General features: G+C 36.4%; 1 protein-coding gene across 1 annotated transcript in view; it reads right to left on the bottom strand.

Moving 5' to 3' along the window:
* Positions 1-2,257: 2,257 nt before the first annotated feature.
* Positions 2,258-17,973, bottom strand: part of LOC144440548 (nck-associated protein 1-like) — a 29,944-nt gene continuing 14,228 nt past the window's right edge. The window contains exons 14-31 of the mRNA XM_078129928.1: positions 17,353-17,434; positions 16,696-16,754; positions 15,728-15,873; positions 14,837-14,969; positions 14,152-14,271; positions 13,507-13,652; positions 12,182-12,313; positions 11,237-11,352; positions 10,510-10,612; positions 9,854-9,984; positions 9,085-9,182; positions 8,393-8,486; positions 7,256-7,338; positions 6,149-6,314; positions 5,581-5,691; positions 4,648-4,760; positions 4,052-4,141; positions 2,258-3,268 (exon numbers count right to left, since the gene is read on the bottom strand). Coding sequence (XP_077986054.1) covers positions 3,164-3,268; positions 4,052-4,141; positions 4,648-4,760; positions 5,581-5,691; positions 6,149-6,314; positions 7,256-7,338; positions 8,393-8,486; positions 9,085-9,182; positions 9,854-9,984; positions 10,510-10,612; positions 11,237-11,352; positions 12,182-12,313; positions 13,507-13,652; positions 14,152-14,271; positions 14,837-14,969; positions 15,728-15,873; positions 16,696-16,754; positions 17,353-17,434 — 2,028 coding nt within the window. The 3' untranslated portion in view covers positions 2,258-3,163. The remainder of the gene's footprint in view (positions 3,269-4,051; positions 4,142-4,647; positions 4,761-5,580; positions 5,692-6,148; positions 6,315-7,255; positions 7,339-8,392; positions 8,487-9,084; positions 9,183-9,853; positions 9,985-10,509; positions 10,613-11,236; positions 11,353-12,181; positions 12,314-13,506; positions 13,653-14,151; positions 14,272-14,836; positions 14,970-15,727; positions 15,874-16,695; positions 16,755-17,352; positions 17,435-17,973) is intronic.

The following is a 17,973-nucleotide window of genomic DNA, read 5'->3' as shown; positions in this document are numbered from 1 at the left end:
AAAGTTGGAAAGTTGAATCATAGGGTGGGTATATTTTATCACACAATCATCGTATTTGTTTAGTTTGCACATTCACCCTTTCTTTAGTTTGCGCATGCAAGCGTAAAAAATTGAGTTTTTCTTTGCAGACTTATTTTATGAATAATGTAGGGTGAAGTCGTGTGCTTTTGAATAAAGAAATGATGCATTGGGGCGATGTCAACATTAGTATTGTTAATCATAGAGGTGTGTGCTTGTCAAACTGCGACACCGAGTTTATAATACACATTCAGTTAAATTTTAGACTTCATGCTCAGACCACAGTGTACCGTTGCGGGGTGGGAAACTTCTTCCCAGACAAATTTCATGTAGCGATAATGATTTAAAAAGAAAAAGAAAACAAAAAACAAGAATTGGATCTTAAAGGTTGCATCTACCAATCCACACAAACCAACATGTGACGAAATGTTGTTAGTTTGTTATAATCCTACAGTAGTGGGTTCATCTCTGTTCTTTTAGAGGTCTCAAATTTGTTGTAAGGTACGTACAAGTATGGATGCCAACATGGTCTCTATTAAAACTAGAGAGATCTGAAAGATTCGATGAGTGATAGCACTAGACTAGCTACAGACATGAAGAGTAGCTCACAGTAAACACGCGCAGTAAAAATCGCTTGGGACAAGGAAAAACAAAAGTATTCATTTATAGTCCATAGAGAGCAGTCTTCTCAACTGTTCTTTGATGGTAATCTCTGGGTAAACTGATGACCAATTCGTCTTTATCTGGGAGAAATACCGAGAAAGAGCTATAACCTATATCTAACCAAAGTTAGTCGATTTTTGTACAGGTTTCGGATCTTCCATATCCTATATCTCTGTAGGAGCAGCCATAGAGTAATGGTAAAACAAAAGAATCGTGAGTTTGTCGTAGAGGGCGAGTCAAACGTGTCCACCACCTGTAGTGGTTGCGGGAAACATGTATGACATGGCGACCCTCAGTCCCATTGTTGGGTTGCGTGTTTTAAGAGTAGTTTGCTGAAATCTCGCTCGAACGAAAAGCAATTGTGGTTTCTGCTTACAGGGAGATTGTGTAGTTTAGGAAATTCTGAATGTCTGTACAGACCTTCACTAAAGGGTATGAATGTAGACTCGAGCATAATCAAATTCTCTCTTTCCCTTCAATTTGCTCTTCCAGAAATAACTAAGTTTTACATAGCTCCAGTTATTCCATTTAGTTTTCAGGTTTTCTTAAAATCATACTGACCCAAGACAGATAATAACGGTTCGTACTAGAGTATAAAAAAATTTATTTCATAATTTTCGTGACAAAGCTAGGTTAATATCACATTAGCATGCATCCAGGCTTGCTACACCAGGAATCATTGCTGGCTACATAAAATGCTGAACCTCGATTATACATTATGTGTACTCTTTAATGTCTACATTGTGTAAGTATTGGGTCAAAGGTCAAAACCTAGGTCAAAGGTCAATCTAAGTTGTCAGTTTTGAGAAGTCAATATACACCAAAAGTAAATATACATTATCAGGAGATCAAATCCTGTACAAAAAGATTAAATAAAAACCCTTTTTCTGTTCATATGATTAAAAAGTAGTCAGGATAATTAGATAAAAGTTTGAGAAAGAAAGGGATTTGGTTCATTTATTTGTAGCTCAGGAGAAATATAATGTATTCATTCTGGTTAACTATCAAATGACTTGTCACATACATACAATCCAAACTTACTGGGACCAGTGATTTTCTATAATATCATCTCAGTATATTATAATACATAGTGGCATTACTCAAATAACATCATGTCATAAAATCATCATAACATTTATGAGATATTTATGAGTGGAGCCAAAACTATTTTTTATATTTTTGGTGTGAAAGTAACTAGTAGTTGACAACAAACTGAGACATTATCAAAGTAATTTTGGTATTTTAATTTAAGGTCACAAGTTTTCATGGACTGCTTCAATCACTAGTATGTGATCTAGCTACTTGGTGCTTTAACACTGGCATACATATATGCAGACAATACATCACCATATAAGCACACACAGTTTTGCACTAATCGGTATATTAGTCCACATCCACGCACTTTGCATATCCACTAACATACACTCCCATCAACATAGATAGGTTTACACACACAACACATACACATGTACCCCCCCCACCACACACACACACATTTACACATACACCCATACACACACAGCACATGCCTGCAAGCGCGCGCGCACACACACACACACACACACACACACACACACACACACACACACACACACACACAAGCTTGTTCCTGAATGACTGCCTGTATATTTAGAAACTTTGTCATTCAACCATGAACTAGACCAGACTGATAAACTTGGTTAACCTGGGTTAGTATTGATTATCATTGGTTATCTACAATTCAACTTTGCAGAATTCTTAAAATGGACATCTTTTGATAAAGCTTTGAAATTGATTGGTCAGTTTGTCTTTTTTCCAAAACTCTCTGTCTGAATATATACAGAATGTATCTGGCTAAAAAGGTATGTGGGTTGTAAAACTCAAATCCATATATGGTAATGTTGGTTGTAGAACTCTTGCATATTTGGCAATGAGAGTTCTAGAACTATCTTCCATATTTGGTGATGTGGGTTCTAGAACTATCTTCCATATTTGGAAATGTGGGTTACAGATTTCTCTTCCATTATTAATAAATTCAAAATATGTTGAAATTTCCCCCAAAATGACTCAACTAAACTAATCAAAATATAGACATGATGCTGTATGCTATAAAAACCCTCAAACATGGGGAGGGAGGGGAGGGGAGGGGGTTAATTTCCTCCTATCTAATAAATCCCTTGTTAACAAAAATGGTACAAGTTCAAATATTGAAATTATAATATTTAAATCATCATTTGTTGGCAGCATAATAATGAGCTTGAAAGATACAGAATATCTCTTAGATTGTTGACTTCATCATCATATTATGATGAAATCTACACAATCTGGTTACCATGGATATTTGCAGATTGCTGTACGATAACATAAACAGGTAGCTAGCTTAGTTCCACCATGTATGTATGTAGACATGAATGTATCACATGACTGTCACATGGCTTTATTGACTATACACATGGCTGTCATGACTCGATCACATGACTGTCACATGTCCACTATCTTCAGTTTATTCTTGTTTCTTGTACACTGCATGGTAGGCGTTTCTGAGCAGCACAAATGGAAAACAGGACTCCAACAGATCCATTGTAAGGAACGGAGACTCTAGAACAATCTGAAATATAAAGTACAACAATGTCACTATTTTGGAATTGGTATGATTTATACCTAATATCTATATAGTAATCTATTGCAATGCAAATGTCAATGAGAACACACATAGGACATTTAAGTGTGATTTTACAAAGACAGAAGATTGAGAATTATCTCTTCATTTACAGAATTGAGGTGGTAAGGCTAACACTTGGTAAGGTAGACTTTACAGAGATGAGGTGGTAAGGGTAACACTTGGTAAGGTAGACTTTACAGAGATGAGGTGGTAAGGCTAACACTTGGTAAGGTAGACTTTACAGAGATGAGGTGGTAAGGCTAACACTTGGTAAGGTAGACTTTACAGAGATGAGGTGGTAAGGCTAACACTTGGTAAGGTACACTTTCAGAGATGAGGTGGTAAGGCTAACACTTGGTAAGTTAGCCTTCACAGAGATGGGGTGGTAAGGGTGACACTTGGTAAGGTAGCCTTTACAGAGATGAGGTGGTAAGGTTAACACTTGGTAAGGTAGCCTTCACAGAATTGAGGTGCTAAGGGTGACACTTGGTAAGGTAGCCTTTACGGAAATGTAGTGGTGATAAGGGTGACACTTGGTAAGGTACATTTTACAGAGAAGAGGTGGTAAGGCTAACACTTGGTAAGGTAGACTTTACAGAAATGAGGTAGTAAGGGTAACACTTGGTAAGCCAGGCTATAAAACACTGATTTGTAAAGGTAAGGATAATACTTGGTAAGATAGACATTTACAGAGATGATGTGGTAAAGGTAAGACATGATAAGTCTTACCTCATCTAACAGTAGGTACACAGACTCTCTGTTACGAATCACCAGTTTATCAGTTTCTTGACCTAGTTTCAACAAACTTGAGGATGCAAGCTGTGTGAGGAAAGACATCAAATACATTATTTAGTGAAATATCATAAAAATAGTGAATTGCAACATTTACAATATACACATTCTACCTGAAAGTTAAACATGTTATTATCTTGTAATCATCATCATTTCAATTTGCAATTCAACTTACAACTTTGAACTTGACAGTTCAACCTTCAATTTGATGATTCAACTTTTAGAGGGTCAGATAACATTCTTCCTTTTCTATGCGACAACTCAACTTTCACACTGTTTATGGAGATCTTGGACCCTGATGTGATTAATCTAATGGCTATTTCATATTTGATATGATGGAATACAGGTACTGCCAGAAACATTTTTTGTGAGCGTTTGTTGTGAGCATGTGAGTGCTTGATCTCATTGGTGGCAATGTCACATTTTGACAATTGCAGCTCATTATAATATATTTGCATATCATTTGCATCACATAAAGATATGCAAATTCTCTATCCATGTACAAGAGTGGGTATTTGTGTTAGTATACTTACAGCCAGGAATTCTTTGAGTCTGTCTTCAACATCACCTTTACCATGGATTGTGAACAATGCACCAGCAATACCATTGACTGCCTTGGCAATGCAATGACAGTTATTGCCATGACCTATAGGATGTATATAGACAGATAGTGAATGGTTAGATAGATAGCATCTATGGCGTATGGTTAGGTATATATATATGGTCTATGGTGTATGGCCAGATGTATGTGGTCTATGGTGTATGGCCATATATATACAGTCTACAGTGAATGGTCAGATATATTTGGTTTGTGGTGTGTGGCCATATATATATACAGTCTACGGTGAATGGTCAGATATATTTGGTCTGTGGTGTATGGCCATTTATATACAGTCTATGGTGTATAGTTACATATAAGTGGTCTATGGCCATATATATACAGTCTACAGTGAATGGTCAGATATATGTGGCCTGTGGTGTGTGGCCATATATATACAGTCTACGGTGAATGGTCAGATATATTTGGTCTGTGGTGTATGGCCATATATATATACAGTCTATGGTGCATGGTTAGATATATATAGTCTAAAGAGTTTGGCCAAATATAAAGACAGTGACTGGTCAGTGATAGAGACTTTACAAATATTAGGGTTTGGATATTGCATTCCTCTATAGTATAGTGGGATATGAACCCAATTTAGCCTTCTTTATACAGGTATGAGTTATAGAGTTCTGGTTCTGAGCTTTCATCACTCTACTAGTGTTGCTGTTTTGTTTTTGTTGTTGTAGTAGTTGCTATTGTTGTTGCATTTTTTGAAAGCTACCAAATGGTTTGTGTCACTTGTGCTGCTGTGTATATACCCCATCTCTTCAATTATTGCAGTGCATTCTTCTCTTTAACTGTGAGGGTAGACAAAACTGTCAATTGTTTTCATCAGTTGAGACAGTGTACTTGTTCAGATTACCTTCAAGATAGGCCTTGTAAAATGTAGCCTCACTTCTAGCCAGTGATGGAATAGCTACAGCTATAAATACCATCAACAGACAAGATATCCTGTAGTCATCTTCAGCATTATCTGAAATATACAATTGTACATAATAAGATATTGTGTACACACAGGATGAGCTGTACGTACTGAAGTAAAGTTGTCAGTGGAGTCATCTGTACTACACCGATCACTGGCAAAATGAAGTCAAAACTCAAACTTGCTAAAACAGCACACAGAGAAATGAGTCCTGCATTAAAAACAAGTCTTCATCAAAGACATAGGCCAACATGTCAACTTACTCATTCAGATTCTGAATTTTTACAACAAATATGACTGCCGTTCGGTCATTATCATGAAGGTAACAGTGACGTGCACATGCCCACTATAGTACCTGACATTTGTGCCAGGTTTGGTTTAAATTGGTTAAGCATTTCAGAGATACAGTACAGGCGGACAACGCTCTCAAAATGTTGGACATGCAAGGCGATCATAGCAATCATTCATATGTTATACTACCCTGGTAGTAGTAGTATGTTACTCCTACCTGACTGTTGTTGTTTTAATGCTGATACCAGAGCAGGATCAATATCACATGGCAAACCAGCAGCTGATGCCATCTCATTGACAATTTCGGTCTCTTTGCCAGAAGGAATGTGTTCACAGAAATCAACAATAGCACCTTGTAAGAAAGGAATACGACGGGACAACACCTACAAATATCAAGAAAACATTGTAAGGCCATCTCAGGAAGATACTTGAAAATAAAAAAAAAACCTCAACGGTATGTTATAATGAAGAGTGACATAGGACTACATAGGTCATTATACTTCAGTGATATTACGATTTATTGTTTGGTTTGACTCAAAGGCAACATTTGTACACAACCGCCATCATGCTACAGGTAACCAGCAGAATATTTTAGAAAATGGGAAATTAAACTCATGAATTGTATTAATAACACTTGACACAGTATGTTGCAAGTATAGAGATGTTTAAAAATATCTTTATGGTCTCTTTACATTACAGTTCACATTCCCAAACAAATTTCAAGTTCCCCTTGGCATTTCGTGTGCTCATTAAGACGCCATCATATTGTTCTTATCAGACCATGAATGTAATACAAGTGTCTGTACTTCCAACATACTGTGCCAAGTGTTATTAATCCAATTCATTTATTTACTTTTCCTGTTTGTAATAAGTTCTCTTTGTAAATGCTTGCTTGTCGTCATAAACACAGACGCACACACACATACACAGACACACATGCACATGCACACAGACATGCCCATAGACACAGACATAGACACAGACAGACACTCACAGGCACACATGCGTGCACACACACACACACACACACACACACACACACACACACACACACACACACACACTAACACAGGCAGACAGACACTACACCTTGCCTATAGCATGACTAAATCAAGTTCAGTTGTATTAACCATGTTTTTTTATTTCTCTAGGTAGTTATTCTAACTTTGCATAACTGAGCAGCTATGATATTGGCCTGCTAAATATCAATCACTATATATCCTGTATACATACAGATATAGTTGTTGTGTTAGAATTGACAACACTGTCTAGACAAGGCATGCACAAGTTGTATGTTAGGATAACAGTTACAGCAAGTACTTACGTCACTGAGTGCTTCCTGTGCTAGTGATCGGAATGCTAGAATCACACCAATAATTGTCATCCGTTGTAACACATTCTCCACATCTGAAATATACAAAGTTATATTATATGGTACATGTATCTGATTTAAATGAAAACATTCTAACAAGTAGCAAATCAGATAGCTTGTACCAAACACAGTTGAGTTTAGTGACCAAGTAGCAAATCAGATAGCTTGTACCAAACACAGTTGAGTTTAGTGACCAAGTAGCAAATCAGATAGCTTGTACCAAACACAGTTGAGTTTGGTGATCAAGTAGCAAATCAGATAGCTTGTACCAAACACAGTTGAGTTTGGATATCAAGTAGCAAATCAGATAGCTTGTACTAAACACAGTTGAGTTTGGATATCAAGTAGCAAATCAGATAGCTTGTACCAAACACAGTTGAGTTTGGTGATCAAGTAGCAAATCAGATAGCTTGTACCAAACACAGTTGAGTTTGGATATCAAGTAGCAAATCAGATAGCTTGTACTAAACACAGTTGAGTTTGGTGATCAAGTAGCAAATCAGATAGCTTGTACCAAACACAGTTGAGTTTAGTGACCAAGTAGCAAATCAGATAGCTTGTACCAAACACAGTTGAGTTTGGTGATCAAGTAGCAAATCAGATAGCTTGTACCAAACACAGTTGAGTTTGGATATCAAGTAGCAAATCAGATAGCTTGTACTAAACACAGTTGAGTTTGGATATCAAGTAGCAAATCAGATAGCTTGTACCAAACACAGTTGAGTTTGGTGATCAAGTAGCAAATCAGATAGCTTGTACCAAACACAGTTGAGTTTGGATATCAAGTAGCAAATCAGATAGCTTGTACCAAACACAGTTGAGTTTGGATATCAAGTAGCAAATCAGATAGCTTGTAGCAAACAGAGTTGAGATTTGTGGTTAAGGAGCAAATCAGATAGCTTTTGCTAAACACAGTAGAAGCTGGTGCCTGAGTAGCAAATCAGATAGCTTGTAATAAACACAATTACCTTGGTGATCAAATAGCAGATCAGATGGCTTGTGCCAAACATAGTTGAGTTTAGAGATCAAACAGCAAATCAGATGGTTTGTACCAAACACAGCTTTGTAAAAAAGTGAGTAAATACTTACGTCGTAATCTTTTAAAGAGATCTGTCATTTCACCTGGTTTGTCAAAATTAGTTCTCAGTGCTGACAGTACGTCTTTGTTTAATGTGACCAGTTTCTGAAGACAGAAAATAAGAAATATAAATAACAGTTCATAGTAATCATTCCTTTGCAATTATTTCATCAGACAAACACTGAAATATGATTTAACAACAAACTATGAACTTTAATAATTTTTCCTACTTTTTTTATCTTATGATACTTTCAGTATGCTCTACCATGTTACCATGGTAACCAATTGATAACAGTGGTATCTGAATGTTCATGAAACAAATTTGTGTTCACAGCAGTTCATTGAAGTGTATATGTGTATGTACGTGTACGTACGTGTGTTGCTATGATTAGTATTCAGCTTCCGGGCCGAACATGGCAGACGATGTTCAGCGCTGTGTACATTATACGTTGTTTTGCATTTCTCGGTCTACAAATTCACTGGAATTGGCAAAACTATAAAATAATAACAATAATGTACGTCCTCCCAGTCCAAAGCAAATCATATTAAACATGCATGTATATCGTATGTCAGACAATTTCCTTACAGTGAAAAGATGTTTCTGATATTACAATCATGAGCAGGTGTAGTGTATATGTGATCTAGTGGGGTTTTTTTAAGGTCAGGGCTTTTAGAGGTCAGGGTTGAAAGGTCAAACTCATACCTTGAGTTCAGACACTTGACTTGAAATATGCCACATCAAACTTTCGTTCAAAAACTTCATACCATATGGACCAAGGAGTTCAGCTAGTGCTCTCAGTTCTATGGGATGGAAAATAGGGGGAATCTGTTAATAAAAATGTCACATTATATTGTTTATACAAGATAAATTATTATTAGTACAGAAACAGTTTGCTATGCACATGTGTAAACTTATACCACAGCAGTGACATACATTTTTAAATATCCGCTTGTTTTTGGACACATTTGACTGGTTTCCTGAATATGACAAACAATTACTTTCACTGGCTTACTGTGATGTCTTAATTCTACTTAGTTTTCCCATGGAAGTAGAACCCCATGGTTTACCTGTGATCACTGAATACACCCTAGCTTACTTGTGATGTGTTAATACTCACTAGTTTACGTATGTGTGAATACTCCCTAGCTTACCTGTGAGTTGTGAGTACTCCCTAGTTTACTTGTGCTGACCGAATACTCCTAGCTTACCTGTGACCTGTGATATCTTATTACTCCCTAGCATACCTGTGATATATTAATACTCCCTAGCTTACCTGTAATCACTAAATACTCCCTAGCTTACCTGTAATGACTAAATACCACCTAGCTTGCCTGTGATATCTTATTACTCCCTAGCATACCTGTGATATCTTAATACTCCTTACCTGTGACGATTAAATACTCCCTAGCTCACCTGTAATGACTAAATACCACCTAGCTTGCCCGTGACATCTTAATACTCCCTAGCTTACCTGTGATATCTGAGTATTCTTCTGCATTGACGTCCAACTGGCCGTCAGATGATAAACTGACAAAGGCTTTATGGTTTGGTGAGTAACAAATATTTCCAGTGCTAACACGACGGAGTAACACTTCTAGATACCTACAAAGCAATGAATACAATCTCATGTTTTATTAGTTTTCACAAAGCAAGACATCACTCTTGTTTACATACATGAATCCCCATGTTGGATGATTAAGTTCACACACAGATTAAGTCAGAGACAGTTTAAGGCAATCTATTTTTATGATAGTTATGTATGCATGAGTATGTAGCAAATGAAAGTTATATAACTTTGCATGTTGAGGGCGCTTGTCCACATGGGTGCTGGGAAAATCAAATGCATCCTGAGTAGACACCCTAAGTTGATGTTTTGATGTACTGTGTTGTCTGAACATGTTGTAATGGTACATGTTTTGGACAGTTAATCAAATATCTATCTGAGAAATATTTTCTGGTGCCAAGATAAATAGACATGTTTTTTTTTTAAATCCACAGTTCTTACTCCAGTTATTCATTGAATTCAAAACAGTCTGTACAAAAGACTCTACAGGTCACCAATTACTGATGCGTGATTCAAGATGGCTGACAATGTTACCATGCCAACCAATGTGCTTCCCAACTTACCAGTTAGTATAAATATTGGTGACTGTTTTCTCACCATGGCTATCCAGTGGCTGGGTCTGTTGTAGCAGGACATTGTTGAACACTCTGGTGATGTCGACATGCACTACAATGAACAATATCAATTTACAAAAAAAAATTTAATCCAAGATGACAAATCACGCTTTACAGTTATTAATAGTTTCAGTCATTGGGTTGTCAATGTATTGTATTCTGGAGTATTTTGTATTGTGCAGTATGTCACTTAAATATAGCTGTATTGTCATTAAGGTCAACTTTGCAATTACTGTACAAGGAAATGAAAAAAAACAAAAACGCGATGCCCTATAAAATTCCCAATACTGTCAACAAGAATGAAAATGTATGTCATAATTTTGGACCATTTAGAATACACAAATATGCAGATACTTGACACAAGACACAGACAGAGACAGAGACACAGACACAGACACAGACAGAGACACAGACAATGACACAGACACAGACACAGACACAGACACAGACAGACACAGACACAGACAGAGACACACACAGACATGGAGACAGACAGACAATGACGCAGGAGAGATAGACAAAAACAGACACAAAGACACAGACATTTGAAATCTGCAACGACAAGGATGTTTGGCTTAAGACACAGAAACAGACAATAACATATGGTACTGTAGATATTTATCTTCACCCATAATTTTAGTTCTGAGGAATAACATTTTTTTAAATTTTTCCTTACCGTAGTTTTCAATACTTTGTAGTACAGTCATATAGGTTCTGACACTGGCTAATAACTCTGATGGTTTAGCTATCTCATTACTGTCTGGATTGTACATCATCATACCAACCACAGCTCTATATAAACAAACCAAACAAACAATATGGATATCAGTTCTTACTATCAAACTGCTGAAATCTGCATACTACTTATCTCAGAAATATTATGACTACCCACTTTGGTATGAAAACTAAAAGGTAGCAGATTTCAAAAAGTAAAAGAATGGGATTTGTGGACAGGATGTTGATCATTTTTATCCTTCTATTTTGGTAGGGAGTAGGTCTGTTATCCTTAATTGTACTCTAGTAAGACAGGCAGCTTTCCCTAGTTGAAATACAACCTGTGACACCAAAGTAAAGCGTTTCCTGTATGTACCACAATTGTTTATAGCATCCACATCACGTAGACCACATTAGAAAGGCCATATGTTGGGCTTGTAAATAAACCAATTGAAACATTGTACTTTTCCACTTGATATGAATGATATATGAGTGTAGCACATAGAGAAAGTACTTTACTTCAGTGTTACTTGTTGTAACATGAATGCTATAAACGAGTGTAGCACATAGAGAAAGTGCTTTACTTCAGTGTTATTCATTGTAAAATGTAGAGGCCTGGTACAGATTAACGTAACACTCACATGAGTGGCATAATTAAGGTTTTTAAAAAGTACCTATACCCATCTATACCCTCCCTGCATTTATGAGAATCTGGATCCATTTAAAACATTGACCCTCATGTTGGTGGAGGGTCTATATGTTTAAAATAATATTTGCAACAGATAAAACTTTTGAATACTGAACACTAACATGGTTGATTCAGCTTGACCACAAAATGTGAGAGAATTCTCCACACACAAACCCATCTAGATTTTACTACTTGATGAAATCAAATATCACATCTTACTTGTTGAACCTTGCTTCAAGATGTGAGATGAGATATTCTCTTGGGGCAAACATATGTTCCCATACTTCAATGGAACCAGTGTAGTTTATAGCATAGCACAGTTCAGTCAATTCCATGTTATATTTATCCATTCTGTAATAAACAAATACTTCAATTAATTCAGCAATTATTTCATATATGTTTTCATTGTACACCCCAGACAGTAGCCCCATCTACACATAGGTCGTCCTACCTGAGGTAGAATAGATTTGTGTCTACACGTAGGAAGGTTACAGCGTAGATGTCGCGCGTTCCATCCTGACAGTACATAGGAAGAAGTCAGGAGGGTTTCAGGAAACCTCTCAAAGGTGTCCTAAGTCAGGACGGTTTCAGGACACGTTTGCGTCTACACGGGCTTCAAGCTATCCTGAATCCTACCTCAGGTAGGATTTTAGTGCCGTCTAGATGGGGCTAATGTTTATGAGATGGCAGTGAGAACATCTTGTGCATCATTACAAACCCAGCATGCTTTTATACATTTTTTAGATCCCCAATAGTTGATTTTCCGGTTTAAGGCAAGAGGACATCACTTATGTTGTCACATTTAGTCTTTTTTTTTTATCTTTATTACATTTGAAATAACATTTTCATCAGGAAATGATGGCAAGACATGTTGACCTCTTTGATTATGAGTGATTTTACAGAACAAAGACTAAACATTATCAATGACAGAGAGGGATTTTACAGGTGAACACAGGGTACCGTCATGTGACAACCATCCCCCCTGAGTAGTACGTGCAAACCCCTCAGCGCATACACAATACATGGTATTGTATGGAGAGACGCACAATGCATCTTGGAACCTGCAACAGGTCTATTATAATAATAATCTTTATTTATACTGGATAGTTCTTTAAGCATATAAACACTTGTCTCCCAAGAAGTCCAGTGAGGGCCATACCTCATGGGTTCAGTGTTAATGCAGGAGGAAACCGGAGTACCTGGGGAAAACCTGCGTTGTTCGGTAGAGTCAAACTGAACGACACTCTTCTTACTTACATCGTGGTAAATTTAATCGAACCCTGAATGGGGTTCGAACCCCGACCGCAGTGGTAAGAGGCAAGTGGTTTTACCACTCGGCCACCGACAACCCATATACAGCTGGGTTGATTGGAGCACAAGTGTGGTTCAAATCTTGCCCAATGACTTTAGCTATTCAGAATCAAACAGCAGTGGTAATGCTCAACCTGCAACATGGAGATCCCAAGCCCACCATTGTAACCGTTCAACCATTATGACTTTACATGTGAATGTAGTAGTGTATTAAAGTACATCACTACACTTACTCTGTGAAGTCTTCCCTTGTTTTTCTTTTACTCTCTTCTCCTGGTTTCTCCGGTTCTTGCAATGCCTTGTTTCTTGTATCCTTGTTGTTTTTCTTTTTCCGTGCCTGCTGGAAAGCTATTGCTTGAACACAATGTTTGGGTAATAACTACAAAATAACAAGAAATTACAAACCATGAAGAACACACACGAATCATATCAATGCTTTTGAGAACTGAATTTTATTGCCAACAATTTGAACCTGGGGTGTGTCAGGTGTGCCATGTAGGATATTTTAAATGTAACAGTATTGCATGCATGCATACATACACATACATACATACATACATACATACATACATACATACATACATATACATCATACATACATACATATACATCATACATACATACATACATACATACATACATACATACATACATACATACATACATACACACATGCACACAGATAAACACACATAAATACACATACGCTTCTTCTTAGCTTCACATATGCAATCACAGATGCACATTCAAACACACATCCACATGCACAAATACATAGACAGCCAACCAGACAGACATGCACACACACACACACACACACACACACACACACACACACACACACACACACACACACACATACACACACATGCACATACCTTATCATTGAGGGCACAGTATACAGAACAGATACTGGTGATGATATTCTTAGCTTCTTTTGCCATTTCATCCAGGAAGAGATTAACAGCTGACAGACTTCTATCACCAACATGGTGTCTCTGTCATGTAAAAAACAAAATATAAACTATTCAACTTTACTATATAATACTGTTTGCATAGCCTAACATATATATCCCATGCAGACATACATACATATAATGCTAGGAAGATAAATATTTTGATTTATTTGAACTCATTCAGTGTAATTAATGTTTGAATCAAACTAATTCTGAGTAAATGGAATCAGTTTCACTGATAAACTCTAGAGTAACTATACAGGTTGACTGAAAGATTCATCATGGTGGGGGCACCAAACTGCTCTTGATTAAACGATAGCAATGCATTTTGCATAGATAACAGTGAACCTATCAGTTTACTATACACTTTATAAAAGCCGATTTACTGCAGCCAAATCTTTTTATCTGCAAACTAAATTGGAGCCAAAGTGTGAAAAATTATTTCCCGCCAAAATTTTCGAGAGCCAAAATAAACAAATTGAATTGGGTTCATTGTACAACTCTTGTAAGATTCAGATTTATCAATGATATATATATTCTTTGTTCAAATTGAAAAAATACATGTTTTCAAAAAATGTTGCATGAAAAAGAAAGAAATATTCCTTACCTCCTCGGGACAAAGTTCATGTGTACAGTTGAGGAAATGACTACAGATGAGAGGAAACGCTATGATAAATCGTGCCTGTGATGGCATGTCAAGACACTGACGGAAAAACCTCTCAAAACAATGGTTGTAGTGACTGCAAAATAAAACACAAATATAAGATTGTTATGTTTATATTATTACAGGTCTATGAGATAAAATCAATGAAATGTTCACTTTTAAAACATCAAATGCACTTTGAAAATATGCTGTCTAAACTTTTCCTCTTACTTTGCTCAAGAAACTTCCTTTCATTGTAAAGTTAAAATCAAGAAAAAAAAATGATCACAATTTCTGTAAAAAAAGGCAGAAATTCTATCAAAATGAAGCCACTTTAGAATCCAATATGGCCGCCGATTACTGTTGTAAAGGTATTGACGATTTCCTAGAAAAGAAAATGGTAGACCTCAAATTTCTTTTACTATTTGAAAAGGACTAAAAGCAAACTTCCAAGTTTGGAGAGAATGTAAGAACTTTGATTTTTAGTGAAACTGATCCCTGAGGGACATTCTACCTTATACTGCAACTCTAGATGGTATGAGAAAATTTTGACATTTTCCTGTCTTCAACTAGTTCCAAAAAATTTACTTATGCAAATTACAGAACCTGATGCATTGGGTTTATGTATAAGAAGACAATTTAGACATTACTTATTTTACTAGTTTAAGTTTCCAGTGCAGTGAAATTGGTATTTAGTGAAGTGGTATTCAGTATGCAAATTTATAAATCGTCAAACTCAAGAGCACTGCTATATTCATAGGATATATATATAGACTTCTAGTTTGATATTTGGTTGATTTTAATTTTTTTGTATATCTCATAGAGGGAATAATTCATCTCGATGCTGTTACTTACCAAAAGATGCTGAGATCTGATGTCTCTACCAACATCTCATCCAGATAGTCTACCATCTTTGTATGAAAACATATGGTGTTGAGAGTTCTAGCAAGCTCTGGATGTTCACGTAACACCAACGCTGCTCTATTCACACTGGTATATGCCTGAATAGAGAAAATGAAGAGTTGATGAATATAGGTGTAGTATCTGAGAAATCAGGTGAAGACTTCCCTCAGACACACTAATTTTCAAAAACACCAAGTCTTGATAAAGAAGGATCAAATCATAGTAACACAAATTTACTTGTAGATGTAGGATAATAAGCCATTTTTTGTCTCGTGGCAGATCTCACGAGATCTCACGAGAGGCATTGTGTCCATGTGAGGGTGGTCAAGCTGAAAGTGTCAAACGCTTAGCAACACTATTGTTCTCAACATCATTGCACATGGCCATGGCGAAAGCTTGCCACAATCACATGTTTGACAACCGTTGCCAGGCATATTTGCATATCTCGCAAGATCTGGGTGGTCAGGATGGTGAATAGAATTAGTAACAAGTAATGAGCCAAGAGGACATCTTTCCACTTGTATCTTAATATCCCAAAACACAATTTATCTATACATCCATTTTTCTTCAACATATCCTATTTATTTTCGAACTCATAGCTATCTTTTTTTTTCTATTTTGTTTTAAATTATGGATGTACAATTTTTAACTACTAGTATACACAAGGTAAGGGCTTAAAAAGTCTCCCATTTATGTATTTCACCGAAATTTTGACCTCTAGAAGTTTTGTCTGTATGCGAATATTTCACATCTTTTGATAAGAACAGATTTCCAGATGAGTGTTTCATAAAAAAAACTCCATTTTAATCAAAGTGTTTTGGATTCAGTTCAAGCTCAAGCTGTCTAATTAATTCATCACATTCAAATTTGCATAATCATGACATCATTTGCATCATGTGAGTGTCATGTGATCTACTTACTTGTAATCTGAACCAATCCAGGCGTAGTCCTCGGAAGTCAAATAAGTCGCCTTCTTCCACTGTGTAGTGAAGATAGTACAATGTAATAAATAAAACAATGATGACACTGCTGGTAAATTTGATTAGATTTGTGTTATTTACTGTATTGGCTATCTGTCAACCAATCAGTAAGTCTGTTTGTTTATGTATCTATTTATTAACCTATTACTTTTATCTATCTATCTATCTATCTATCTATCTATCTATCTATCTATCTATCTATCTATCTATCTATCTATCTATCTATCTATCTATCTATCTTCTATTCACCTAGTACTTTTATCTATCTATTTATCTATCTATCTATCTGTCTGTCTGTCTGTCTGTCTGTCTGTCTATCTATCTATCTATCTATCAATCTATCTGTCTGTCTGTCCATCCATCCGTGCATGCATGCATGCATGCATGTATCCACTTCCATCTATCTATCTATCCATCCCTCCCTCTCTCCCTCAATACATCCATCCATCCACCCACCCACCCATCCATCCATCCATTCATCCATCCATCCATCCATCCATCCTTCCCTCCCTCCCCAACTGTACATTTTGACTCATCTATCTACATATATATCGGTATCTTTACATGTGAAAGTCTTTCAACTGATACAAAACTTACCTTGTTTGACATTCAATGCTTGTATGGTACTGACAAACGATGACAAGATAATGCACTCATCTTCAGGACAAACTCCAAAACTCTGAAATCAACACATTGTAAGAGCCAATCAAATCATGATGTCATCTGTAACCTTTCACCCCATGATTTACATATTAACATACAAATGCACACAGAAATCAATAAAATACACATGAAGAGAATGATGGGTGAAAGGAGAGATTGACTTGTTATGTGAGTGCAGAAATTAGCATACAACAAACGCTAGCCAAAATCAAAGAAAGTAGAAAACAGATTACAAATGCTTTACAAGGCACTAGTATTAAGTCCTTACAAAGTCAGTTGTTTGTATGTTTGTGACCCGAGTTTGACCCAGAAAATAGGTCATCATAAGCTGAAAGGTCATGGGTCAAAATGCGACCATAAATATGTATAGATCTACAAATCTAGAAAAAAACAATGCACAAAATAAAAGGGCAACTAAGTTTGACCCAGAAATAGGTCATTGAAAGTTGAAAGGTTATAGGTCAAACAATTTTGAATTCATGAATATGCATAGACTACAAATTTGAAATATATATCAAATTTAGAAAATGCATTTTTGGAGGATTCATTTGTCGC

This window comes from Glandiceps talaboti, chromosome 10 (assembly GCF_964340395.1).
Source record: "Glandiceps talaboti chromosome 10, keGlaTala1.1, whole genome shotgun sequence".
Taxonomy (NCBI): domain Eukaryota; kingdom Metazoa; phylum Hemichordata; class Enteropneusta; family Spengelidae; genus Glandiceps; species Glandiceps talaboti.
This window is presented reverse-complemented; position numbering and strand designations above follow the sequence as displayed.